Source organism: Cyrtonyx montezumae, unplaced genomic scaffold, assembly GCF_038088225.1.
Source record: "Cyrtonyx montezumae isolate F1298 unplaced genomic scaffold, pur_monq_1.0 scaffold_3, whole genome shotgun sequence".
Lineage (NCBI taxonomy): Eukaryota > Metazoa > Chordata > Aves > Galliformes > Odontophoridae > Cyrtonyx > Cyrtonyx montezumae.
Genome location: NW_027072034.1, coordinates 42,125,220 through 42,152,317, shown reverse-complemented (window position 1 = coordinate 42,152,317; position 27,098 = coordinate 42,125,220). Strand labels below are relative to the sequence as shown.

At 41.5% G+C, this 27,098-nt stretch overlaps 1 protein-coding gene across 2 annotated transcripts in view; it reads left to right on the top strand.

The window, feature by feature from the left end:
• ARHGAP6 (Rho GTPase activating protein 6) overlaps positions 1-27,098 on the top strand; it is a 287,722-nt gene that overhangs the window by 135,735 nt on the left and 124,889 nt on the right. Inside the window, exon 1 of one of the 2 annotated variants that reach the window (XM_065741366.1) lies at positions 5,197-5,270. The exons of the other annotated variant lie outside the window; for it this stretch is intronic. Within the exon in view, the coding sequence (XP_065597438.1) occupies positions 5,226-5,270 (45 nt within the window). The 5' untranslated portion in view covers positions 5,197-5,225. Of the gene's footprint in view, positions 1-5,196; positions 5,271-27,098 lie in introns of those variants that run through there. 2 annotated transcript variants of the gene reach the window in all.

Genomic DNA, 27,098 nt, shown 5'->3' with positions numbered 1-27,098 from the left:
TTTCAGTAACTAGAAATGTCTCCCAGCGAGTTGTTGTTTACCCAAATGGGTATTGTGTACGTTTGCTGAGATATTTTGTTTGTAAGTTTAAATCATTTAAGCTCTTTAGAAGCTCTAAACTTGTAAGTTATGTTTGCTTCCATTTTGCTTCTTTTTCTTCTTCACCCACCCCTTTATTTTTTTCTACTTTATTCCTGTCTGCCTTTTTGGCTTCTTCCATCAGGAAGGAAAAACCAACAGAAAAAAAAAAGAGGCCCAAATGTCACTTATCTTCATATGAAACCATGAATGATCCCATTTATTTAAATTGCAGCCTTTGAGGAGAGAAAAATATATCAAGATACCTGTTAATTTCTTCTGCAGCTCTGAAAACTAAATGAACTATAGCGACTTGCAGAGAGTAAATGTTAATCTTTGTTGAAAAACCATTTTGTGCTACACGATAGGGTCACAGATTTGACTTACAAGTCTGTAGCTTGGAGTTTTGTTTGGAAATGTTATATTGAATTTTCTCTGATGGTGGAGAACAACGCGCAGACACAAGGAATGAGAAGTAATGTATCATTCTTCTAACATGGGAATCTTAAATTAAGATTCTTTGCCAAGCTGTTGGTAACGGTGCAGTAATGTGTGGTGTCACATACAGAACATTGTTCTGTGACTTTAAAAATTAAAGACTATAGTGATTTATTGGATGAAAAAAATGGTGAGTGTGTAACCAGAATGAAACGCACAAGTGCAAGCAGACTTTCTTTATGTTAGTGTTAGTGTGCTAACAGACTTTCTTTATGGAAAAGATTTAGCTTGAGGTTCTGTGAGTGTCTGTCTCTTGTACTGAATACTTACTGGTTTTGGCCCTGGGGCTATTTTGTGCAGCTACTCCTTCCCAAATGGTGCCCATCAAGCAATGGTAGCACTGGCTTTCCTCATGTGTGGGTGTGGGGAAAGGTGTAGGGAAGACTCTTCCTCATAGCAGTGGCTTAGCATTGCCATTCCTAAGAACAGATGCTGTTCCTGCCTCTCTTCAGAGCATTCTGCAGGTTTGAATGAGAAGTCTGGGGCCTGGTTTCCTCTCATGGGCTTTGTAGAGTTGGAGAGTGCTGGACCATGATGTGGGTGTGCACAGAGTATGATTCCTCTCTGCTTGTACCACCTGGAGAGATTGTGTTTGAGGAACACAACCTCTGCTGCTTTCTATTGGCTCCCTAGAAATAAAACTTCAGCTTATTCACTGCTGCTAGGAATAACACTCAGACATCTGTATGCCTTAAGAACTGTAATGGTGTCATGCTCTTCCAGTGCACCAGATCTCATATAAATGGGCTTCAGATATGCACAAAATTAGAGCAATAGAATTATTTTTAAATAGGAATTATTTTGTCTATGAAGATATATGTCACTATTGTGAAAAAGCATCTCTTTAAATGAGATGAGATGGCATTTCATTCTTTGCAAGCATTACGTACCATTTCCCTTAGTTCTGTTACAAAACAGTGAGAAACTATCAACATATTTTGATAGATAGCTAATAAGAACTTTTCTGAAACAAAGCAAAAAAAAAAAGGCTATTTCTGAACAAAGGATTTTTGCAGTGTATTACCTCTGAATTTTAATTCCTTACTTTCTAGTGTCCATTAATGGATGATTGTGCAGTTCACTTACTTGTCCATCATCTTTCCTCTCTTTTCTTTTTGGGAAATTGACTTACACTGTAACTGACCAAATGAATATTTGACCAGAATAAGTGCTGAATCCCTAAGGAAGAAGTGTGCTGCCAGTATCACGCTTGGCCCTGGTTCAGCAGCCACAGAGACAAGCCTTTTCCAGATTTGGAACTAGCTCTGTGTGGAAGCTGCATTCATGAAGCTATTAGAAAGGTCAAGCAAAACAAGATCTTTATGCTTTTTTGAAGCTCCTGAAAACGTGGACTATTTTCACACCAGGTAAGCACTGCTGCTTACCAGAATAAAAAGCCAATCAGGATAGTGTGGCTGTTAAGACCCTTTCTGCAAGTTGTAAGTGAGATGTAAACGCTGAGCCTGTACCTCACCGCTCCCAGGGCAGGCTTCCCCACTCCGAGGGGCGGTCATCTGCACTGAGTGTCCTGGGCAGGCACTTCTGGGCAGCAGTTGATTTGACCAGTTTTAGATATCTGCCTTGAATGTCAGAAACTGTCCTATGGAAGTGTATGCTTCTTCCCACGTTGCAGGGAAGCCTAGGGTGATAACCTGAGATGCAATTGTAGGTGTTTCAGTTTAGGGAGGAAGAACCAAGCTGCCTTCCCTCCCTTTATAGGGTGCATTTTTCTATACGTCAGCTGATGTGACATCGGGCAGCTTGAGTCATTTGTTCCAGGAGTCGTGTCAGAGAGGCAGAGAAGCCATTCCTCTACAGTGTCATAGTTGCTTGCTGTCTGCAGCTGTAGGGCTGGTTTCTTTTTATTTTAGAGCAATTAGTGCGGAGAAAGCACTCAGTCTGCACAGCAATACTGAAAAAAAAAAAAAAACAACACCAAAAAACAAACAAACAAAAAACCCTAAAAGCAAAAACTGGCATCAGCAATGATCAACACTGTAAAACTCACTTACTCATTTACCAGATGCTAGGTTGGAAGCAACTAAAGTGTAGCAGAAACATTGTTGGTTCTTCTTTCCTGTTGTCAACAGTGAGTGATAAATAGGAGAAAAAGAGAGAAGGTTTTACTGTATAGGTATAATGCATGCAGTACAGCTTCTTAAAGCAGCATAGGGAACAGCCACAATGAGAACCATGGAAAACAGAAGAAAATGGAAGGGCGTGAGCAATTAAACATATTTAAAATTATTTACTGGAAAAAAAATAAGCTGTTTTGTATAGCTTTTTCTTGATTGAGTAGCCTGTGGGAGTGTGCAGGAAATAAACTATTATGCTTAGTAAGACGTGTTAAGAGAGGCTGAACTTTTAAGAGGCATGCACTTTCTAACACAGTTTGCATGCATCCATTGAGCAGCTGTTATCAGGTCAATAAAGGAGGAAGGAAATCTGGAAGGAACACGGGGACAAAGCATAAATGAACGTGAAAAAGGGAAAGTTAGCCTGAAGGATCTTCTGTGAAGGATTGGCACGTTAATGGTAGGGGCAAAATGGCTTAAAATAGGGGCAGGTGATAGCAAGAAACTGAGTAGCACAGCTCTGCCTGGAGTGTTCATTTCTCATCAGCACTGTGCTCCAAATGCTGTGAAATGTGAAGTCAGGTCTGGCTTTTGAACACGCCTTCTCTATTTAGCAGTTGCTTTTGAACTTTGTTACTAGGTGCGGAAGAGTGCTGAACTACACTGTTGCAGTTCTGAAACATGCAACTGAGCAAATGTTTTATGATTTAAGAATGGAAATATTTGAAAAATCTTTTTTTATTATTATTTTTTGGTAGTATGAGCAAAAAAAAAAAACCCCGAACGACCAGCACATCTAGTAAATGCATCTAGTAATACCTCTCTGCTAAGTTTTGACCACAACTCCTTCCTTGCCACTGTGAAAGAAGATGCTTTTTTTTTTTTTCTGCTTGTATCTTCTTTATTTTCGGCCTTATCCGCACTGTTGCGCATCCCCTGCTGCCCCCAGCACCCTGCCCCAGCCTTGCAAGCTCCTGCAGCCCTTTGTGCCAGCTCCAGCAAACATCTCCCTGGCGAACTGACCCAGCCTGCTGCACGGGAGCAAGCTGTGCACTCATTGTGCTTCATTACCTTGCAGTGGGCACCTAAAGAGACAATGGCAGGAGGTGGGGGGATGCAGGGGGGTTACGGGCTGAGCTGCTTCTTGATTACGATCAGTTGCCAGGGCAGACTCGTTCAACCTGCAAAACCTCATCTTTTGTCTTATTCCTGACTTTCTTTGATGATCAGTGCTCCCTTTTGCATTGACCACTGCCATCAGGCAGGGCTGAAGAGCAGGCAGTGATGCATGCATCTCGGTCTGCTTTTTGCTGCTTCCTGCAGCCGAATGCCACAGCTGCCAGGCAGAGGAAAAAAAGCACCAGGACTCAGAAGGGAGGGCGTGTGTGGAGTGTCCACTGAAAGAAGTAAAAAAAGCAGAACTTCAGAATGGAGAACCAGGCGCTTCACTCTGTCTCTTGCCTTTTATTTATTTAGTTGGTTATTTTTGCCTGGTGATTTGAAATGTTCAGTACATAGTATTTGCTTCCATTGGGTGCTGCTTTTCAGTGCATTCTCCGCAGTTGCACAGATACCTCCCCACCTCATTTTCCAGGAAAAGGAATAGCTCAGATGAAGAAACAACAATGGGTTTTATGGGTAAATTCAGTTATTGCATTCTTTGTCCAGGGCAAAGTGAGCTGAAACATGCCCTCTGTGTGCATGGGAACTCTTAAAATGCTTTCCCCTGCAAAGGGAATGAAGGCCTATGAAGGATCTGTAGCTTGCTGGGCACAGCACTTACCCAGCGGTGTGCATAGGAATGTTGGCTTAACCTGTGTGTTCTGGGTTATGTATCCTGAGTTCTAACCCAAATGTGTCAAAGAAAAACATTACCTTTCTTTGCGTGTATTGCAAAGCGCTTGTAACATGTTTGCCTGGATTATAAGACAAAAACAGGGCAGCTCGTTAATTTCACGTGCATTGTTTCCATGGAGGAGGACTCACAGTCACTGAAGGACATAAGGTTGTGATAGGATCCTGCACTGAGAAATGATTGCAAAGGTCGGAAGCAGGAGAGCATCGAGCCCAGCCCAGGCCTAGGATCAGTTCTCCTCACTTGGGCGACCGCTGCCTGAAGTTTATGTATTTTTAAACACTGCCGTTGATGGCAATGCCACAGTCTCCCCGGGCAAGTTACTTCTAATTATAACACAGCAGAGTGCAGTTTTCACCGAGAATTCGTTTCCTTTTCTGTGGGTTCGCAAATTGGTTTGGGGGTGGGAGGACCTCAAGGACCATCCGCTTCCGCTCATGTCGCGGACGGGGACTCCGGAATCACACCTAACCAAACACACGTATGAAGAAAGCAATCAAACAACCCGCGGGGGATGACCCTGGACACCGGGCTCTCCTCCGGCGGTGCCGGTGCTGCCGGGCGGAGCGGCGGGCGGAGAGCGGGCCCCCTTTCTCCGCCTTCTTTTCCTCCTCCTCCTCCTCCTGCCTGGGGCTGCCGGGGCGGGGCGGGAGCGGCGGCTGCCGGGCGGGAGCCCCGAAGGAGCGGAGCCGAGCGGAGGCGAGCAGAGCCCCGCACCCATGGGGGACTCGGTGTTCGGCGAGCGGCCGGCGCTGCGCTACGCGGTGAGTGCCGTGCGGGGCCGGCTGCGGGTGCCGCTCCCGAGGGGTGACCCCGAGAGCAGGTGCCGGCGGGCTGGGAGCCACCTGGGGCTGGGGGCCGCTCCCCTCGGCTGTCCCGTGCGCGGGGTTCGGCCGCAGCAGAAATAAGCCATGGGCACGCTCGGGAGTCGCGCAGAGCGGGCTCCGGGGGCTGCCCGCCCCAAACTCAGCGCTGCCCCGCGTCCCTGAGTGCTGCCTGTCCCGGCCCCACCGGCTCCTGCGCTTCGGATGATAGCGAACGAGTTTGTTTTTCGTTTAGTTTCCTTCGCCAAGGCTTAGCGCCGTTGAGAAGCCTCTTCCTTTTTGCGAACCTTATTAGGAGCATTTTCTCAGTTGTTCGGGCAAAAAGAAAAAAAAAAAAAAAAAAGAAAGAAAAAAAACCCCGCCGCGTAAAAACAACCGGCTGCCTCTTGTGCCGTGCTCGTAAATAAGCGGCGGCACGAGAGGAGCGTGTGCGGGCTGCGATGCTGCTGTCGTCCGCGCTGATGCGCGCGGTGATGCTGGGGCCGCGTGGAGCTGCAGGTCGGGGCTGAGCGACCCTCGGGTCCCCCCGCCCGGTGCTGGGCTGCGGCGCTCCCGCCTGGTTCGCGGTGGTGCCTTCGGTGTCAGCGGTGGAAGTCAGCTTCTCCTTGTGCTTTCCTTAAGCCTTGTGCCGGCAGAGTAGAAGGAGGTTTGGGGTTTTTTGTTGTTATTTTTTGGTGGCGAGTTTCTTTTTGAGTGCTGTCATACCCGCTCGGCTGCCGTACAGGCATACAGAAGCATGGCACATCTGCGTCGCCTATGAGCAGCGGCAGGGATTTTCACTGGGAAACTCATTCTGCAGCCGATGAATACCTGTTCGTTTAGTACGCAGATAGCCGATTACTTATTTAAGCACGCAGAAGATCTGGAAGAGCCGTGGCTCTTGGTAGCTCCATGAAACTTCAGGCTTGGTACTTCCCATGGCTGCACTTGGCTCTCACCATCACCTGCTGCAGGCACACGGCTGCTGTCGCTGGTCAGCTGTCAGTGCCCACAGCCAGCAGCATTCAGTAGAAAGCAACAGAGCAAGGAGTGGGATGGCCAGCCAGCCACCCACTAACCATTACCAACCACCACGCTGTATGTTGCAGCAAAGGGGAGATTTGGCACCTAAGAATGCTTCTAATGTTTTGAAATGCTGCTCTTTTAGAATAACTTATGCTTCCAAAAAAACATGTTCTAATAATAAAGTAGTAGGTAAGTGGATTTTGCAAGTGTTGTTGCTGATTAGTTTAGAGGGTGTGGTTCTGGAAAGATCGATGCTCTGCATAGTCCATGCTTACACATGTTGTCTGTGAGTAGCCCAACCAAAAATCAAGTGCTCGTTGACCTGAAGGACTCAATTCCATTCTTAGTGCTGTTCTTATTAACTCTGAATAATTATACGGTCTAAGTACAGATCACGTTCGTGGATTGTTTTGATTGCTGTGAGATAAAAATTATACTGTGTTATGGTATTTAATAGCAATTAATTTATTGGCAGAGCAAATTACAGTGATTTGCATGGAGGGCTTTTCTTCTGCTTTTTAGGACTGATAATTAAAGTCTCATGATTTCCATAAAAGTACGTAAGGAAGCATCTGCTTTGCACTGTGCTTTTGAGGCAGATCTCCCAGCTTTGTTCTGTGGTTTGAGACTCAGGGCAGCCTGGGAGCATGGGAACTGGCACCCATTCAGATGCCAATGGCCTCCTCAGGACTGAGCTATAGGCAGCTTTAGGTAAGCTTCTGAAGTTTGTTTGGTTTGGAGATGGAGTCCCCAATACCACCTCCTCCACACTCTAGTACCTACTGCTGGAGGGGCCGTAGCTGAAGTCAGCCACTGTGGCTCCAAAGTGTCACAGTGAATTGGCAATTATAGTCCACACAAATGAAGACTTAAGACTCTCGTGCCTGCTGTGATGATCGTGTGTTAACCAACGGCATTTGAGCCAGCATATATTATGTGTGAGTGGGATGACTGATAATTATGTCACAATTACGAGCTGAATTGAGCATTGGGGTTGACTCACAGAAGAGCTCCTACTGGTAAAGAGTTTGTATAACCAACTGGAACATTTTTGTTGGTGAAAAGTAAGTTAAAATAAATGTTAGCTGAATGTAGTATAAAGATGTATTACTGAAGGCGAGTACAAGAAAAAAGTTATACCTGCATTGAGTCACACAGTGAAAGCTCTTTTTCCTTTCTGATGCTTGTATCTATGTAGTATTTTCATGAACACTCATAAGGAGTTAAATAATATCTCACTACATGTTGCCTGACCAAGCAATACCCTTTAATTTTTAGGTCTAGGTTAGCTGATTAATCGTCTGCTATTCTCTGCTGAATTTGCTATGATTTATGAGCTGTTTTTGAAATTGTGATGTCTGTAACTGATGTAAAGATCTTCAGTGGTTCTGGAAACATTTTTCAAATGATTTTGTGAAGTGAAGAGGGGTGGTCACCTTCCTTACGTGAGTTTTCTTGAGTTTCTTATGTCTTAGCAACATTTACAGAGAGATAAAAAACAGTGCCATGTATTTTGGCTAGAACATCAGAAAACTGCTTTATACTTATTTCAAGAGATCCATTGGTAATTTGGAATGCAGTTTTCTGTGTAAGTGACTAAAAATAGCCTTGGGATTGCACAACAAACCTCTCAGTGGGGCAAAGCGGGAAGCTTGAAGTGTAGTCTGGTTTGGATATAGCCATGTGAATCTTGATGTAGCATCTTTAATCTTGATTTGTCTTCCAGCATTTACCAGAAAGGATTTCCCTCAAGGGAGAGGGTGCTTGCCCTGGGAGGGAAATCCTGCCTGTCTTTCACTGGGGAGTAGGAGAGCATGGGCAGCAGGGCTTTGGAAGAGATTTCATCTGGAGCTAAGCCGCAGGGCATTTCCCTGGGGCAGGAAACCAGGGCTTTTGCCAGGTTGAGCTATGACTAGAAAGAGGGGACAGCTGGATCCCTAAAGGACACAAGTATGAGTTGGCTTACCGTCACCTCCAATTTGGATGTCACTGTTTTGGGAAGAGAAAGATCCTTCCCTGCCTCCAGTAGGCACTGGCAGTGTCTTATGATATTGACCTTGTGGGGTCAGTAGGTGGGCAGACTTTTCTGCTTATTTTTACCATCTGGAATATGTCAGTTTAAGTGGAAGGGTGCAGAGAACAAAAGAAACAGTGTCACAGTTTCTTGGTGAGCCACAGGATGCTTTCTGGGGTATGGAAGGAATTAGAAAGAAGATAATAGACATTTCCTAGCCTTGTTGTAGTCATGTTAATTGTTATTTGTTAAAAAATTAGTTTACAGAATAATTCAGAGTGCAATAGTGAGATTGGTGGTGACACTTTAAAATGTAAGCTAGAGCTGTAAAATGTTTTTTGAGGTGGACCCACGTACTGACATGCTCCTGTGGATTTGATTGCCTTTTGCAAGAATCTGTTTTCAGAGCCGCTTGCTTTCCTGCCTTCAAGACATGTTGCTTGATGCCCCCCTTCAAGACATGTTGCTTGAAGCCTTCAACCCCATGTAGATTTTAACAACTCTTAGATATCACAAGCAGACCACATTTATTACAATGATGATAATAAATCCTGCAAGAAATTCATTTTGCAGCACTAATACTGTCAAGTTCTTTCTTTGCTCTAGAGCAATTCGCTCAGCTGCCCCATGGCTGAATGAAACTTGCCAAGATGGCTCATCTGGCCTCCTGTCCTGTCAGTTCAATAGGGCCCTTTGGGAATGGACTTGAGACTGCATAAGTTGTCCTTGCAGTTGCAGGCTGTCCCCAGCTGTTCTTTCTTTGGAGCATGCTGGACTCTTTCCCCACCACTCTTGCTATGAGAAAAAGCTGGGTGGCCCTCCAGGAAAAGGGCTGCTGTCCAGGAGTAGGCTGCTGTCACTGGGGCCGTTGTTCTGGTTGCTTCACATTCCCCACAGGCTCTCCAAAAGGGAGCAGAGCAGGAGTGGAGCACAGCAGGAGACCAACAGCATATGTGCTGACCACTTGCACTGTGTTCTTGCAGACAATCTTGGTGCAGTGGGATTCAGGCATGAGAGTAGGTTCTTGTCCACCAGGATCCAGAAGTTAAACATCTCTGCTCCATAGGAGACAGCTGCATATTTTCTAATGCCCAGAGTACTCAAAGACAAAGTTAACTAGTTCTAAAAGGTTAATTCACTCCATAGTTGTTTTTTCTAATTAGGAAACTGTGAAGAACACTTCCAAATTCATCAGATAAACAAGTTACAGGAGAGATGGCTAGAAGGAGAGCAGTGGTTGCATGTTCACCTTCTGGCATCCTGTCCTCATCCTCTCACTAACTGCATGCGTATGTCACTGTTTGCTAAAGGAATATGGCTTGGGTTCACTCTTGAGTCCAATCCTTCCTTTTTCATTTTGGATGAAATTCCAATTGACAGTGATGATTCATGTTGCAAACATGTGATCATTTGAAAGTGCTTTTATTGCTAATCCCTTAAGAACGTATATAAACATAGGAAACGAGCACTATTTGTCACTCTGTTGTGAGCACCAAGGCCAAGCTTTGATTGGGATTGATGGACTCTGAAGTATGTCCAGCCAGCTTTTATTGTCCATGCAAAGCAGCAGGGAGTTAACAGTAAGGAGTCAGGAGGAAGGGATGGAAGAATGAGCTCTTGTGTATCTCATAGGCTTTTGGAAAGCTGCATGAAGCAGATTTCAATTCAGATTTGCTCATATTTTTACAGTGCTTGAACTCTTAATGTGTTCCCAAGGCTCTCCACGCATACTTGTGTATGCCTTTCTCTTGTGTGTGGGGGGAGAAGATGGGGAATGATGCAGGTTGCATTTGGCAAAGCTTCTCAGGTCAGATGCAGAGCTGCACCGAGCTGGGCCCTGTTAGGTCTGTCCCCAGAGACTAGCTGGAAACGGAGGTGTCCTTGTGAGCAGTAGTGGTGGCCTTCAGCTAAAGCTGCCCTTTCATTAGGTTTCCTCTGCCTGTCCCTATCTGGTATCATCTATCACTGCAAAATGGCTACAGATCTTGTAATAGTACTTACAGAGATGCTGTTTAATAAAATGTTGTGACTTAAGCTTAGGGACTTTCATTCAGAGAGGTGCACGGTGCTTTGACTTTGATAGAGCTGTTTACTCACTTGACAATTTCCACTGCTTTCACATCTCTTGAGAGGACCAGCACTATTCCCTTGTGAAGCTGCTGCATGAATGAGACTTCATTCTCTATGATACTGACAAGGTCCATGGGAGCAGTAAGGTCACCTGTGGCAAAAATCATCAGCCTGCACCATGCTGGAAGGAGGGACAGCCAGGCAGATGATTCTTCTGAACTATTGTCCCTTATGTGGCACATACCCTTGTCATTTGCAGAGGCTAGGAGGGTGCTGGCCTCCTCTCTCCTTCCCATGGCATGTCTGCTCCTGCAGCAGCAGCGTGGCCGACGTCTTGTTGGCTTGGAAAAAAGTATACTCCAAGTTTGCATTTCATTCTATTCCTGTCTGGCTGTGATATTTGAGAATACAGAAAGCCATTTTACTCCGGGAAGTGAAATTGCTTTTTCTTGTCTAGGGAATAAAGGAGGTGTGCATGCATTGTGTTACTCACAAAAAGAACTTGAACACCTTTCTGCAGCACGCCCCGGCTGATGAGGCCACGTGGTTCACATTCGCTTTCTCTATGGGGGTGTCAAATCTGAGTGCTCCTGTGGGAGGTGCCTGGGTCTTATCTGGACTGACTGGCTCAAGAAGAAAAAGAAAACTAAGTAATGTTTTTCTTCCTAATGAAGAAAATGCTATTTGCTATCTGAGACATTATCGACAGTGCACAGTTGAAAGGATTTCCTGAATATATCCTCTACTAAGTCAAAAAGCATTAGGACCTGCTAAAGGGAAACTGAATATTACAGCAATGGCTACATAGACTGCAAGGAAGTGTTCATTTGCTAAAGGCAACATGAGTGGAGTTTGGGTCTCTCCAAGCCATGGTGCTCTCAGGTAGGCAGGAAGAGCAAGTACTAATTGTAGCTACCTGTGCCACAGTCTGCTGTTATTCCATAGGGGGATGCTTTACATTCTGGAGCAATTGAATAAGGCTTTGAAAGTGATACTGGAATCTGCTTGGTATTTTACCTTACAGTCAGACTGATTATTTTAAAATAGAATTTAATCCATGTATTTTTTGTGCACTAGTTTATCTGCACCTGATTATCAATCTGCCATGGCTACACTGCCTAGATGAGCCTGTGATTTTATGACAGCATTTTACCTTATAGCCAGTCTTCAGCCTCTTTGTTTACTACAGATGAACACATAGCTATATATTTTTTACTTGTTTTTTAAATCAAACATCTTGCATGGCTTCGCATGTCTGTGGACACCTGATCTATAGCACCCAGACTTTGGCTTGAGTGTCTGTATCTCCTGAAATTTGCAGTTATTTTTTCATGACCTTGATAAGTGCATGATTTTTGCCAACATTCATGGATTTGGAAAGCTTATTGTGTTGTCTAGGCTGTCAGATTTGATTTAGAGACATAAATTAGGTGGTGTTTAATATTGATTACATTCTCCCTTAACCCAGTGGTCTGTATGAGCTCCTGTTAATGCTCATCTCTACATGACTTGACATATGGATGCAGTCCATTGCAGGCTAAAATTCTTCTCATTTTGAGTAGATTACTGCATCTCTTCCAGTCTGATCCTTTTAATACATGCTCTGAGCCTTGCAAAGCACTTTGGTGTTTAAATACAAGCTGTGGAAAAAAAATCTGAAGGTGTTTTTTTCTTTTCTTTTTTTAAATACAGATATTAAGCCTACTTAAAACATCTGAAAATACAATTAAGCACTGCGGGAGGGAGGAGGTCTTGAATGTACATGATACGTAGTGCTGTCTATAAGAAAAAAAGACAAAGCAAACCTCAGCCTGTGCAGGAGGAAAGCCATAGATGCTTGCAGCCCATTCTTTCCTTACTGAAGTATATCATGGGTCTTGAAACAGTTGTTGAGTCCCACACTGTTTTAAAGAAGCCCCACCCGCTGCTTCCCTTGTCAAATTGTCTCACTTTCCAGTGACCTCTGGGTAAAACATCCTTTTATTGGTACTCTGCCCTTATATGTTTCCTTTTTTCCTCTTGGTAAACTGTTCACGTTTTGTATCTTTTCAGGCTGTCGTTGATATTTGCATGCCACAATTATGTACCCCTGTAACATCAGTTTGTAGCTGTGCATATTGCATCACTGAAACATGTCCCATGCCCAGAAAAATTATCTTTTTTTTTTTTTTTTAATTAAAAAAGGCAATTGATTTGTTGTAGTGCAGAGCATGGTACTGAGGAACTTGTGGCAGAATACAGGAGATGATGTTGAGCTAGCTGCAAGCAGAGATATGAGTAATGGGGAACCCCAGTGAGCTGGCTGCTTCCTCTCCCAAATGCCTGTTTCTGTGGTCTTGCCTCATGGGTGCTTTTATATTCAGGTGCACAGCCTATTTCAGTATCTAAGCACATCTGGAAAAATGGTGCAAACATGCTGTGTATGCTGTACATAGAGTGAAAGGGAATGGCCTCAAGTTGCGTCAGGAGGGAGGTTCAGGATGGGTATTAGGAAAAATTTCTTCTCAGAAACAGTGGTCAGACATTGAAACAGGGAGGTGGTGGAGACACTGTGCTGGGGTGTTGAGGGAACACGTGGATGTGGCACTGAGGAACGTGGTTAATGAGCATAGTGGGGATGGGATGATGGTTGGACTAGATGATCTTAGAAATCTTCTCCAACCTTAGAGATTCTATGATTCCAACGTTAATTATTCTATTGAGCCTAAGCATTCCAGGAACAAACAGCAACAGAACTCACCTGCTCCCACACGCATGGCACTGTAGATCAGTATAAACATGTATGTAATTTTCCTGCGTGACCTTGTCCTGAAATGTATTTAAGTGTGTTCTTAATCAGACATAAATCTGAAATTCAGCATGGAGAACAGACTGATGGTATGTGGAGTTGAGAACTTGATTCTTACATTCTTACAGAATGCATCTGCTTTCTAGTCAGGATTTTCCACACACGATCACATGCACAGATTGTGTGAAGCAATATCAAATTGTGTGCTTATGGGAATTTAAGATAAAAATGTTGCGACAGGAGGTGTTAATCTCCCCTGGAATCACAAAGAATATAGAGGTAAAGAAAAGCAAACTGCAATTTGTCAAATGCTTTTGTTACTAAATTTCCTAAGTCTGTGTTGGTCATGTTTACAGAAAGGTTGGCATTGTCTTTTCTGATTGCTTATCAGGTCACCATTACTTTCTGGCTAATTTATTTTCTGGGGGAAATTTTCTCTGCTGTCAGCTCACTAATGGAGACTAATCATCCAAGTAAAGGTACTTCATGGCATCAGAAGTGACCCTTTCATTTAATTATCTGATGGCTCCGTAGTGTGTGAAAGCTTTCCTTGATATGAGAAATTTATTGATTCTTTCTTTTTGCATACGGAGAATTTGTTGCTAGTGGTGCTTGTGATGAGCAGAATCATATACCTTACTTCTTGAGAGGACTGTATAGTAAGTAGCTGGAGAGTATTTAAATTCTTCAGTGCTGGAACAGTATTTTCTACCATGAATTCAAGATGCCAATGTGTCTTTCAGGCCATCACTGAGACAAAGTCTGTGTCCCATCCTGAAATGGGGTGAATTTAGGCTTTTCCCATTCTGTGCCACACCAGTTTATATCACTTTTCATTTATGCCGTTACGCATTCAAGGTCATCTAGTTCTGTATTTGTGTTGGTGCAGGTCATCTGAAATGAAGGTGAGCAGGACCTATGTTAGTTATTTTAAATATGTCGTAGTGACATTCAGATGTGTTCTATAAAGTGCTGGGGTGATATGACGCTTTGGATTCTCAGATGTATTGTCTTTCAGTGACTCTCAGATCTGCTCAGCTGAGTTTAGAAAGATACCTTTTCTATTAGCTGGCCCTGTGAATTTAGCCAGATAAAGCCTAAGGCATGTTCTTCTTCGTGCACTATTGCCAAAAAAAAATACTTGTTAATTGTTACCACGCAGCAAAAGTCTCCTATATACTGTTGCAGCTCTTTTTTCTTTCTGGAGGACTGAAAACAGTAAAGGTCAGTATTTCTCTCCATATAGTAAATAGAGAGTAATTGAAATAAATATGGAGTCTGTCTACTGAGTATTGAGCTGGGTTTTTTTTTTTTTTTTTTTCTGTCCCTAAGCATAACTCCAAAGTGTTTGTCTAGGAATGATTCTGCCAGGAAGCCCTTACAGTTTCTGTGTATGACTATAAATGTGGTACCTTATACCTTAACTTGCATGTAACATTAAGCAGAGTTTATGTATATCTTTCTTCTGGCTTATTTTGTACCAGTTGTTTAAATCGTTTGCCCTTTGCTTAGAATTCATGCCTGAAAAAGGAATTCATCTGCAGAAACATCGTTGAATTCCTTTCCTTTAGTAACACGTTCCTAAGGATGGCTTTTTAAGCTCTCTTAAGTGATCTCTGAGACGTTTTAATCAGTTTTTCTAGCCTGCACTATATCTTTGGTGTTAAAATAAATACAATACAACTAGGTACAAATAATTATTTACTTTGTGTTATGTTTTGCAGTTTATGGCATTCTTTCCACTAAAAGTAACAGGAAATAGCAAGTTTTTCTACTTCTCTCAAGTTTTATGTGTCCATATTTAACTTGTTAATGCACATTCTTCAATAGAGGCTTAATAGAATTCTCCTAAGGTCTTCATGTGGCTCCCTCTTCTTAATAATTTCTTAATTTTACTGAGTCTCTGTTTTGAACCCTTCAAATTTACTTGTGTTGGAGGGCTTCAGTTGCAAAGATGTAGAACACTGAAATGAAAACTATTCCCTCTTTCTCTCTCTTCCTTTTTCTTTCCCCTTGGCTTACATGGATTGCCATTGCATGGCGTTGCGTGTTAGAGACATTTGATTTGGTGTTTGACCCTCTTTCTTGCCGCTGTTCTTCTCTTCAGGGTGCTATTTTGGTCTATGTCAAGTTTGCCTTTCACAAGGATTAATGTGTTGTTTACAGCATATATTACAAATGCTCTGTGTGAAATTTTCCACAGTGCTGCAACTTTGCTCACGCTATGGGAGTAGACTTAAATGATTACATTTGAAAATACCGGCCTTCACGTGGCTGCTTAACAGGGGTGAGAATGGTTTCAGCGTTCTTAGGCTTGCACATGTGATCTTTGTTTAAAGTAGGTTTTCATACATTTCCTCTTTCTGCTTCCATTTATATGTCATCTCTACTGTTGCATCATTCATTCTCTTCTGTGTGTTCCATGTGCCTCTCTTCTAGCTCTGATACTGTGATGCAATCTGTACTGGAGAGAGCAGCATTAAAAATATGTCATATTGTATTTCTTGCTTTGAAAGGCAAATAAATGTTTTATTTTCTCTCTTGCAATCAGTTAACATTGGAGTTGAACATTTTAGAGCAAAGTGTCCATCTGAAACATATCTTGTCATTTTAGAGCTGTATTTGCTAACTGAAAATCAGAAGCAGAGCATATCCCTCTTTAAGGTTTCTAGGGTTGAACATTTTATGCTGAGTATATGATTTCCATAGTTAATAATGATATCAAACTTAGGAACTGCTAGGAGCAGAGCTTGCACTTAGCTTGCTTGGTATTGTTTAAGGCATTTTTTGGTCTAATCAGAGGTAAGAGCATTAGAAGTGTGTGTGTGTCCTTGGTTTTAGCAAATAACTGTCTTGTTTTCATGGTGACTCATCTTGCTGTTTTCTAGCACAAAAATTTCTTTTTCAGCTATTGGTAATACTATGTGTATTTCTGCTAAATGAGTAGAATTGTTGTTTGTCTATTAAGCATGCAAAAGCAAGAGGAGATTAGCAGGTCATATTTATTCTCGGATAAGTACCTGCAGTTAATGGAGTTACCATGAGGAATTAATGTGCCTTACTATTCATATTAGCTCTCTGATTCTACCTGGTCTGGCCTCCTCCTATTTCTGTGGATTCATTTTAAAGCAAGCATGAGTGCAACTGAAATAAGATGAGCAGAGCAAGGTAAGAGCAGATGCTCTGGTTTGTATATGTTTAGGTACTTAGTCAAATATATAACTGCAATCAGGATCCAAATAAGCAGATGAGGAACAAGCATTTTTGATTGAGTTGATCAAAGTAGGTTCATTTTGTGAACTATCTTTTAATCTCCTCAGACCTTCTCTGCTCAAAGAAAAAGCAGGAAACAAATGTCCGCTGATTGCCTGTCACCTCATTATAGTTATATTTTATGATTAGGCTTCTTTGCATTCAGAATTGTGTTTTTGTCTGTGCTATGCCACATGTGGATTGGATGGTGCCAGCCCTGTGAGTGGTGCTTTCAGGCTCAGTGATATTGTACATAAGCATATCTCTTGAAGACTGAAGGTTAGTACCATTGCTGCCTCTTGAGGAGTAGGAAGCTGCAGCTGTGTTCCCATTTGTTTCAGTTGGGGGGCAGTGGGGACACCCTATTCCAGTGAGGATGCAGATAGAGCTTTGCAGATGGTTCAGCTGGTGTCCTTCTCTATGCCCAGTGTGTGCAGAGCAGTCAGTTATCACAGGGGCACCAGCTCTTCAGTGGCCACTACTTGATGCCTGCTCTAGGCACACATAACCATAGATCACAGCAGAACGGTTTGAGTTGCAAGAGGCCTTGAAACCCACCCAGCCCCAACCTCCTGCCATGGGCTGGGCTGCCCCCCACCAGCTCAGGCTGCCCCATCCAACCTGGCCTTGAGCATCTCCAGGGATGGGGCACCACAACTTCTCTGGGCAGCTGTGCCAGCACCTCACTGTGCTCTGAGTAAAGGATTTCCTCCTAACATCTAAACTAAATATCTCCTTTTCTAGTTTAAAGCTATTTCCCCTTGTCCTATCACTTTTTAAATGCCCACGTAAAAAGTTGGTCCCACTCCTACTTGTAAGTTCCCTTCAAGTACTGGAAAGGATGCAGTAATGCATACAAGAACTCCTAGAGAAATTGAGTGGAGACTCAAAAGGAGACTGAAGGAAACCCCCTGTCTGCCTGTGAGTAGTTACTGAATACTGAGTCCTTTCAGCTGACTCTTCAAATAATGACCAGTGGCTTGGTTTTCACTAGTCCTGTAGATTGCTGGCTTCTGGTGGCTTCAGCTGCAACTTTGCTTGCTTAATGTTACTGAAGAGCAGCACCCAGGAATTGAGCTATAAATTCATCTAAACCTTACTGGCCTATAAGCAAGCCTGCTGACACAGCCATGAGGACAAAAACCAAGCCAGAAGGCACCTTCCCATTGCCTTAGTGAGATGCCACACTCAAAAGGAGAAATTTCTTTTGGAAAAGAGTACCTCATAATCACAAACATGTCTTTCTTGTGTGTGTGTGTGTGTTCGAACTTACTGGTTGCATATTGGTGTGCATTTTAGTGCTGTATTTGCATATCCTGTTTGGTTTAGTTTCTTTTAATTTTTCTGCTGGTAGGGTTTCACTTGAGGTTGTTGACAAGTTTACCCACTCAACCTATTGTCACTGGTTTTTAATGTCACAGCTTAGCCACCACATGGGACAGAGTGAGGGAATCACACATTTGCCTCTTCAGGGTGCAACAGAAAAGCTGTTTTGTCTTGCATGAATACATTTATCTAGTCGAGATCACCTTTAGTTATTCATTTGGAAATGTTTCCTTTATGAGTATGGGGATTCCTTGTGTTTTGTTAACAATAGAGCTCCTTGCCACTTCCTAACACAAGGTTACCTTCCTTGACAGAATGCTTTAAGTGACTTTTGGTTGTAGCATTTTCAGTGTTTTTTTTTTATTATTATTATTATTTTATTGAGAGCTCACATATGAGTTTTGGATAATTCCCTAAAATACTGTTGTTTAAAAGCATTTTTTCTCAGTGGTTACTTTAGTCTTTCACCAAAAATTATTAGAAAGTTGTAGTTCTGACAGTGGCAGAAGTAATTACAGAAGTTCCAGGAACAAAGCCACTGTGGAGAAAAATTTTAAGTACCAACATATAAGTATAATTAAAGCAAATAAAGTAATAGCGCTGATGCTTTTTTTGCTCACAGCCGTGCTTCAAGAACACCCCTTTTGCAGCATGTAGTCTGAATCTGATGCATAAAAATGATTTATCCTGAAGGTTTCAGGTCATTAATTTTGAGAGCCTGTTTTCTGGTGCTTTCTTTTAATGCTTGTGTACCTCTTCCTTACTGCAAGATAAAAAATGTTACTTCCATTTTGCATTGTCAGGAGAGTCACCCATGATCTTATAGGCCACTTCTTAGTCCCATGTTCTTATACGTGTCAGTAGTGTTCAGTAGTTTCCTGACTCGTGTACATTTCCCATTGGCTTGTACTGTCTTAAATGTGAGTTCATTCTTAAATGACTGCTGAAGCATGTACTTCCACTCTTAGTAAGTCTGCATAGATCTAACTTAAGCACTGAGGAAGATTGTATGGGGCGGAAGAGTAACTTTTTCTTGACTTTCTTTAAACATCTTCCTGTCACCTGTTGCTTCAGTGCACATCTCCCTCCTGCCTGCAGCAGACATGGATTTTTTTTAGCACTCACACTTTAATCTATTTCCTGGAGACTTAGGCTGTTTAGCGCTGCAGAGGGACTAGAGGAAATGATCTCTCGACTGAATCTATTAATTATAGTTCTCTTGAGAATCTGGTTTGTCCTCAAAAAGGATGGCACTAGCACGCAGTAAAAGTGCTCTGGTAACAAATGCAATTATTACTCATGTTTGGCAAATTAGGGTTCTGACCATTTTCCCAAAGGTTTTGAAGAAAGCGTGTTCTGTTTCGATGTAACTTTGTCTTTATATAAAGAACATCAGTCTTCTTTGAGGCTAGAATTCTTCATAGTTCCTTGAAGCTTACAAGCGATTCATTTGAAAGGAAAATATTTGGGAAGTCTAAAAAATTCCATTTGAACAGTATCTAGGAATGTAAGATGGGGGTATTCCTGGTCTATGTATTCCTGCCCCTTTCTGTTGCAAGGAGCAGAATGTAATTCTTTACATAAACACAAAGCAGTGAGCTCTGCCTCAGAAGCAGTTTTTCTTCAGTTTACTCCTTCTGTTGGAGGACTCTTCCAGATCTCATTGTCTCATAGTAATTTTTGTCTATCAGACTGAATTTGTTCTTGGGGCAGTGTGATCTTTTAGCTTAAACTGCACTTTTGCTGCCCTGATGTTGATCCAAGTCTTTCATTTCATTTTGGCTGAAGAAGTGAACCTTGCTCTTTGCATGGATGTCTTTATTGTGTGCTTCTGCCTCCTTCTTGTGGCTTTACCTCGGAGTGAGCTTCAGGTGTGGTGGAAACAAATGGCTGTGTTGGGGAGCAGGGTGGCAAGAGCTCATATCATGGCCTGAAGTCAAGAGAATACCCACAGCCCTGCTCCCTCCCCAGCTCCAGCTTTAATCGAGCCTGAGCCTATCAGCTCACATCAACGCCGCAGCATTCTCCATGGAGATAAATGCTGCCATTTGCGGCCTTTCTAACTCGTGGGTTGTTTGTTTGGTTATTGTTTTTATTTCCTGTATTTTAACTAGATGCCCTCATCAGCCTTGTTCCTCTGAAGAAGCATGATCCTGTAAGAGAACAATCTGCTGCCTCCACAGGCAGAGGAGATGAGGGAAACTAGAAATAATGCAAACTTTGGTCCTCTTCTTCTCCTTCATTCATGTACTTTACTGGTGCTGTTCTTTCTGTTTTGCCAAGCTTAAAAGAGCAAAAAATATGAAAATCTATTGCAAGTATTATCCATTCAAATTGACTTTATTGCTCTCTTGCATGGCTACAGTTATGACTTGAAACCATTATCTGTTTGCTGTGCTGTGGAACTTGTGCTGTGTGCTCTCACCAGAGATATGTTGTATTTGCAAATTGAATTTATACTTGTAGAATTTGGTGTCACATTAAGTAAGGTTGGGTGTTATTTTGTTTGTTAGTTTGTTTCTTTTTGACATTTCATGAATCCGAATGGAGAAGAAGAATAACAGATCTTGGTATGCCTCATTGTTTAAAGTGCAAGTGTTTCATCTCTAACCTACAACATTTTCCCCAGGGCTTTAAGGTTTTGGTGGCACCTAACAAAATGTTCAAAGGAAATGTATGCCAATGTGATTTTAAGTATAGCATAAGGCATTTTGAAATAGTGACTCATGCAAAGTGTTAATGAATGTTAACTATACTGAGATTTCTTAGAGTTGCCCTTGTTACAAAAATGAGAGTTGCTTTTCAGTTGCCAAATCAATTTTAAATCATCTGTAAACTTGTCCTTCCGTATGTACCTGTCTCAAGTAGGTAGGAGTCTTCTATTAAATTGTCTATTTAATGTCTAATTATCTGACAATTTTTGACAGGGAGTTCCATAAACTTAAAATGTTTTAAAAAACTTCCTGAAGTTTCTGAAATTCTCATGTTTTCTGTCACTAAGAGCACATTAGAAATGGATTCTGAATGAGTTGGTTATGAGATAAACAACAGTTTCTGTCGTGCTTTCCAATCTGTTCACAAGGTCCCCAAATGGTGTGGGAGTGGTGAGAAGATTATCCCAGTTTTGTGGTTCTTCTGGTTAATGGGCAAAGACATAGGAAGTTTCCCATCTTTTGTTTTACATCTTCAGGACAGATTTAATTTTTAGGTAGTCCTGTATGGATCTGATAGATTCAGTCTTTAGGAGTCTGTTCCAACTGAGGACATTCTGTGATTCCAAGACATCAGGTGCAGTGGGATCTTTTCAGGCATCTGCCTTGAAGTCCTGATGCCGAGTTTAGATTCGGTCTAGCAGCCCTTATGTTACCAGGGAAGGAAATACTACTGGGAGATGCATGTTTATGGGAAATTTTTGTTTCTTGGAGAAGATACTATTAATAATGACAGATATTTCTGGATGTAGTAGTCAATATATTTCTCTTCCTTGTAGTTACTGAGTGAGAAGATCACTCTGTCTTGGGCTTAGTTTTTGTATGTGGGAATGACCTTGTAGAAGAGCCATCAGTGAAAACAGTCCACGAACATAGGCTTGCCATTTAATTCATTTCAAATAAGCAAGTGAACAAAATATAATCAGAAGTAATTAAAGTAATTAAATTAACTAATTTTTTTTTAAATCATAAGTCCCCAAACTTCCTGAACTGTACAGAAGATGTTTTATTGGAGATGTAAATGTAGGGTTAACTGTGAATGAAAGGTATGCAGAGATGCTGTGAAGCATGCTCTTGCTGGGAGGTTAAAGGCTTCTGTGAAAGCTGTCAAAAGCAAGGCTTGTTTCTTCACATAGGAAACTGATACAAATAATGGGTTCATCGTAAAAGTGCTCATGGTCTCACCTGGATCCTGAGAACCATGGTATCCATCCCTGTGTGACCACAAGAATACTATCCAAAGTCCTGTGTATGTTTCTGCAAGTCTGAGTCCGTTGTGTCACTAGACATTGTCCCAAATTACAGTAAGGGCCTGACACAAAAAAATATAATTAAAAAAATCTCAGTTCTTTTTGGTGAATTAGTCATGTCAGAGCTGCTCACACAGCTCAGGAATAACAGATAATTCTTATGCTGAGAGGGAGCAAAAGCGTGACTCAGGCACCTACAGATTATTTTGACATCAGTTGTGTGAAATGCTTTACAACAAGGAAGTCTTTATTAAAGACAAAGAATAATGAAGAACAAAAGAGGAACCATAGCTGAATTGTGGCAGAGTAATTTGATGGTTATCCTTAGTGGTTGCTGTACTTTTGTGGAGCTTGTGTGTTTTGCTCTTTTCTCACCTTTGGCCTTGGCTGATGTATCGGGTGTCAGATTTTCATGGAGGAAGTGTTTACACCACTGCGTAGGACACTACTGCAGTTTCTCTGGGGACCTGAGAATGTTTCTAATGTTCCCAGTTCAAGAGAGATGAATTAAGTCTGGAAGAACTGTAAGAAAACATTCCAGGAAATAGAGGTACTGTGATCTTGAGGAATGGGGGAGAATAACTTTGCTTAGTCTGGCAAAAGGAAAGACGAGAAGACTGTGATTATTGTTAGCAAATACATCAAGGGAATAAACAGAAAAGAGAGTTCTTTCAATAAAAGCATAGTGATGGCATCAAATAAATCACAGGCTAGGCATAAATAAACTCGGATTAGAAGTTGAGAGGCTTCTGCTCTGGAAACAGGGTGATCCTGTGCAACTTCTCCACTAGATTGTGTTCCCTGTCCTGTTCTGCATGGTCCTTCTTGTGTTCTCTCATCGTAAACGTTGCCTGGAATAAAAAATAACCATTCTGGCCAAAACTGGTGGAGCTCCACAAAAAGCATTGGTTTTCACTGAACAATTTTAGATTTAAAAGATTTGCATTGAGGAATTTTACTGTGGTTTCTGTGTGTAAAAGACTGTTAGGATTGTGTGTGTCTGTTCAAAGTCTCATATTCTGCTCCAAGTAAGTGAAAAAGAGGGCTGTGTGTATCCATGGAGACAAAATGTGCTGGAGGACATAAAATCTGAAAAAAAGTTATAAGGTATTTTCATCTCCCAAACTTTTCTGTTGAGTGGTCTGTACTTACAATGAGAGCAGATCACTTTGAGACGTCAAATCCTATGTAACAAGTGGCCTTCTGGGCCATTAATGTTAGGAGGGCAGGAAATGCAGAACTTAAGCAAACAAAGCTTGGTAGTCAAGTGCATTGGGTAAAATAAAAATTGAGCTTCAGTGTCACTGGGACAAAAAATAGCTTGTAGTTTTAGTGCAATGACTAATTCAATTCCTTTTTTTTTTATTTTTAATTCTTTTTATATATGCATGTACTGTTTGTAAAGCACTTCTTTTTCTTTAAATAAGAATTCTACAGAGAGTAAGAAATGTCTCCCAGCCATCCTTTCCCCCATGGAGAAGAATGAGGTGGGATTCTGTCGCCATGCATATGGGTGCAGAACACAGTTTTGAATCTTGAATAAGGACAGAGAAGAGCTCTGGGAAGCACTCGTAACCCAGTCCAGCAAATATGTGAGGGTTGTGTTTTGTTATTATTATTTTTTTTAAGCAGAAGCTATGCAGCCTTAAAAGGACTTGTTTAAATTTTTCTGTATGTGTGCTGAATATGTCGAGTCTGTAAGGAGCTAGTGATTCTTGTATCCTTTTAAAGTGAAAATTATGGAATACTTCACTTAGTGTTTCTCACCAAAATGCAGATTCTATCTCTTGCAACAAGGAGAATCATAAAACTAAACATAGTGAGAAACAGCATGTGGACTCTTTAATGATTTGCTATTTAAAAATGGATTGGGAGACCAGGAGCTGCTGTCTTCTAACAACTTTGACGTGGTGCACTTAGAAGGAACCCCTACTCCTACGCCTCCAACCACAAACCCAAACAAGTCCTTTTAAGGCTGTATTAGAAGGAAGGCTTGGGATATAGGTGCTATATAAAACATTTAATAAGTTAATTAAATAACATGAGAAGTACTGGACTGAAACTGAATCCAGAAATGGCAGAAGAGATGAAAAGCTCTGTGGAAATTAGCCAGAGGTTTGATGCATTTCACAGCTTCTTTGCCTTAAATTGGTTCTGAAGGTTGGGAGTATGTTGTGTAATGTTGTACAGCTGTAGACAAACCACGCTATCAGAGGAAGGATGTGAAGAGCGTTTTATAAACAATAACTGGCTTACATGAATTGCTAGAGAGTACAACGATGGAAGATTCATTTTATGTGGTTTGATAACAGGGAACAGAGTGGTAGAGTGCTTACTTGCCTGTCATTCTTCCAAATGCTTTCTTGCCATCAAATCATACAAACCTTTGAGCAAAATGAAAAATCTACTTGTTGCTTTTGGACAACTTCATTCTTTCCTGCCTAAATTCTGTGTCTGACTTCGTCCATTCTGAGCTCCTTTGTTGAGGCCGCACATCATGCCTCACATCCTTTCCACCAGGCACTGTGCTGGCACAGGGGTAGCATCAGTACTTGTAGAAAATGGGTGTTGGGTGGACGGATGGGTGGTGCTTTGCAAACTGATATGACAATTTTGTCTTTTTTTTATTCTCTTTTTCTTTCTCTCCTAAACTTTATTGTTTAGGCATTATCATGGATTTAATGTAATATCACTTAGATTAGTGAAACATTAACATCATTCCTGTGAGTAAAACCCCTTAAGGCATCTTCTCATCATTGAAGCTCCTCTGGAATTGCTTTGGCTTAGCCAAAGCTGTTCTGCAACAGAAGTAGCAGTCTGGGAGCTGTGATCTGGCTATGAAATAATGTAATGCAGTGAATTCTATCCTGATAAGAATTTCTTGCATTGCTCCTGTTATATGCAGAATTTTTAAAACCTATTTGATTTCTGTGTGGTTCTTAGCATATGTCTGTCTACAAAGCTCTTATCCTAATCCCTTTAACATGAATGGGAGTGGTTTCTTCTCTCATTACCATTAGTTGAAAAAATTTTCAGTTGCTTTGTTGTTTCCTCCCCCCACCCTGACACTGCTGGTATGTCAGATGCTCCAGCACCACTTAAGCATTCTCAGGTATCTGTCTCATTTTACCTCTGGAAATGGTTTTGTTGCCAGAACTTGAATAGTGTCTTTTTAACTGCGCATTGACTTCATTTATCATCATCAGGACATGGAGGGCAGAACAACCTTAGCTAATGTATAGGACTCCGCATTTTTTTATTACTGATTATGATTATTGTGACATACCACTGTGCAGACAGTACAGGATGCATCTGAATGCAGCTATGGATAAATGCTTGCCAAACATACCAAGTTCATCATCTTTACCTCTGTTAGTATGGGATGAGAGGCTGGCTGGAGGCATAGAGACTCATGCCATCTCTTCATGACATTCTCTCTTCAACACAGAATAAGCTTCTTTTAGCTCAGTAGCTGTTGTTGTTTGGGCATCAGTGAAAGTCACGTGCTGCATATGTAACTGAGTACACAACTACTTCAAAAATTGGAAAACATCTTTGCTGGAGAATGTAATCAGGATACACTGAGTTGAAACAGAGCTCTTATAGAAATGCATTCTGATAAGAGGGCCAGACAAGAGTCTTGATTAGGGCAGCACTGATCCCAGTAGAGTCCTGGGGTCAGACAGATACCAGTATTCATGGGGTTTTTAATGTAGTCGCTCATCATTCTCCTTTTTGAGTCCAAAAGGAAAATGCTGTTCAATTCTGGTGGAATTTCAAGGCAACAAGATAAGCTTAAGCTCCTCAAAGAAAGCCATTGTCTTGGTTATCTTTATCATTTTGTGACTTCAGAAAGTGTGTTTTTATTTTGAGAATTCCTTTCTTTGATTTGCAGTAAAAGACCAAGAGTGTTTCATTGGATTCCTCCCTAGCCACAGTTTCAGGTAAATTCACATCCAGACTTGGACTTAAATTCTTTGGGTCAGTCCCGACATTGGTATAAAATAGTAAACTGTAATCTAAATGTGATATGTTTCTTTTGTATTGAATGATTTATTAGGTTATTAATTTCTTTGGGTAGCTTGGTAATGAGTTACTCTGCCAAATTTTTAATACATACTCTTTTAGTTCTTTTTCTTATTATTTGTTACCCTACAGGGGATTTCTTGCTTTTGGCAGCGATTTTTATTGGCCACATTTAGATGAAGTACATGTGTGCACAAAGAACACTTTAAGTTCCATAAAGAAAAAGTGTGTGCTATCAGTTTGCTTGATGAATCAGTTTGTTTTCCTAATAACTTTTGAGTATTCTGTTGGGTGTACTTATTTATCTCGATAGGTACATTTTATTTCAACAATGCTCTAATTAGCATGTTTGTACTCTCTAGAGATCCAAGAGTGGTGGTACAGATTTGGGGAAAATAACATCATGTACTAATTTGTTCTTTATATGAAATTTGTCACCTGTTTTTCTCATCTGTCTGATAAGTTACTGTTGGATAAAAATTGCTGCTTGTCTGACAGAAGGAGTTTTATGGGCTTAAAATGTTCTCCCTTTGAGAAGAGTGGAGAATGAAAGTAATAACGTAAGTCTACTTGAGTAGACTAAGCTTAAATGAATGGCACTGTCAGCTTAATAATTGCATCTCACTACCAGTTTTACAAATATACAGTCTTGACGGCAGCATAGGCAACTTGCATAACCCGTTAACTTAGGCAGCATTTGACATCTTGGCTGACTTTTAGGCCTTATGATGGCTACTTAACATATTTACATTGTTCTGCTGGAAAAAGATGGTCCTAGAGTTGAAATTGGTCCTGTGGACTCTGTGCATGCAATGTGGATAAGAATACCCAAGCTGGGTCCTGCACTGAGCTGTCTTCATCCTGGCTACTTTCATGCTGTACCTGACACAGAAAAGTGAGCTCATATCCAAGCTGTTCTGGCACAAGGAGAGTTGGCTCTGTTTTCAAAGTCCAGCACAGTGGTTTGTAGGTGCAAGTGTTTTATCTTTAAAGTGTGGCTCTTTCACTCGTATTATGGAAATGGAAACAACAGTTATAAAATACTGGTGTAAAAGAACAAAAATTAGTAAAATTCAGGAGTAGGCTCAGTACCTGCACCTATTCCTTGCTCCCTTTTTATGTTGTGCTGGATTTCAAGTCAATGCTTTTTGTGTTTCTGTTTATGAAGTAAAGGAACTTGGAAAATATTATGGTGCTTAAAGGATAAGTAGCCCTGCATGCAGACATTAAAACACTTGTTGTGAAATCTTTATCATACTGGATTAATGTTCTGAAACAAACACAAGGAAACCAAAGGTAGTTTCTGACATTTTCTTTGTGACTTTA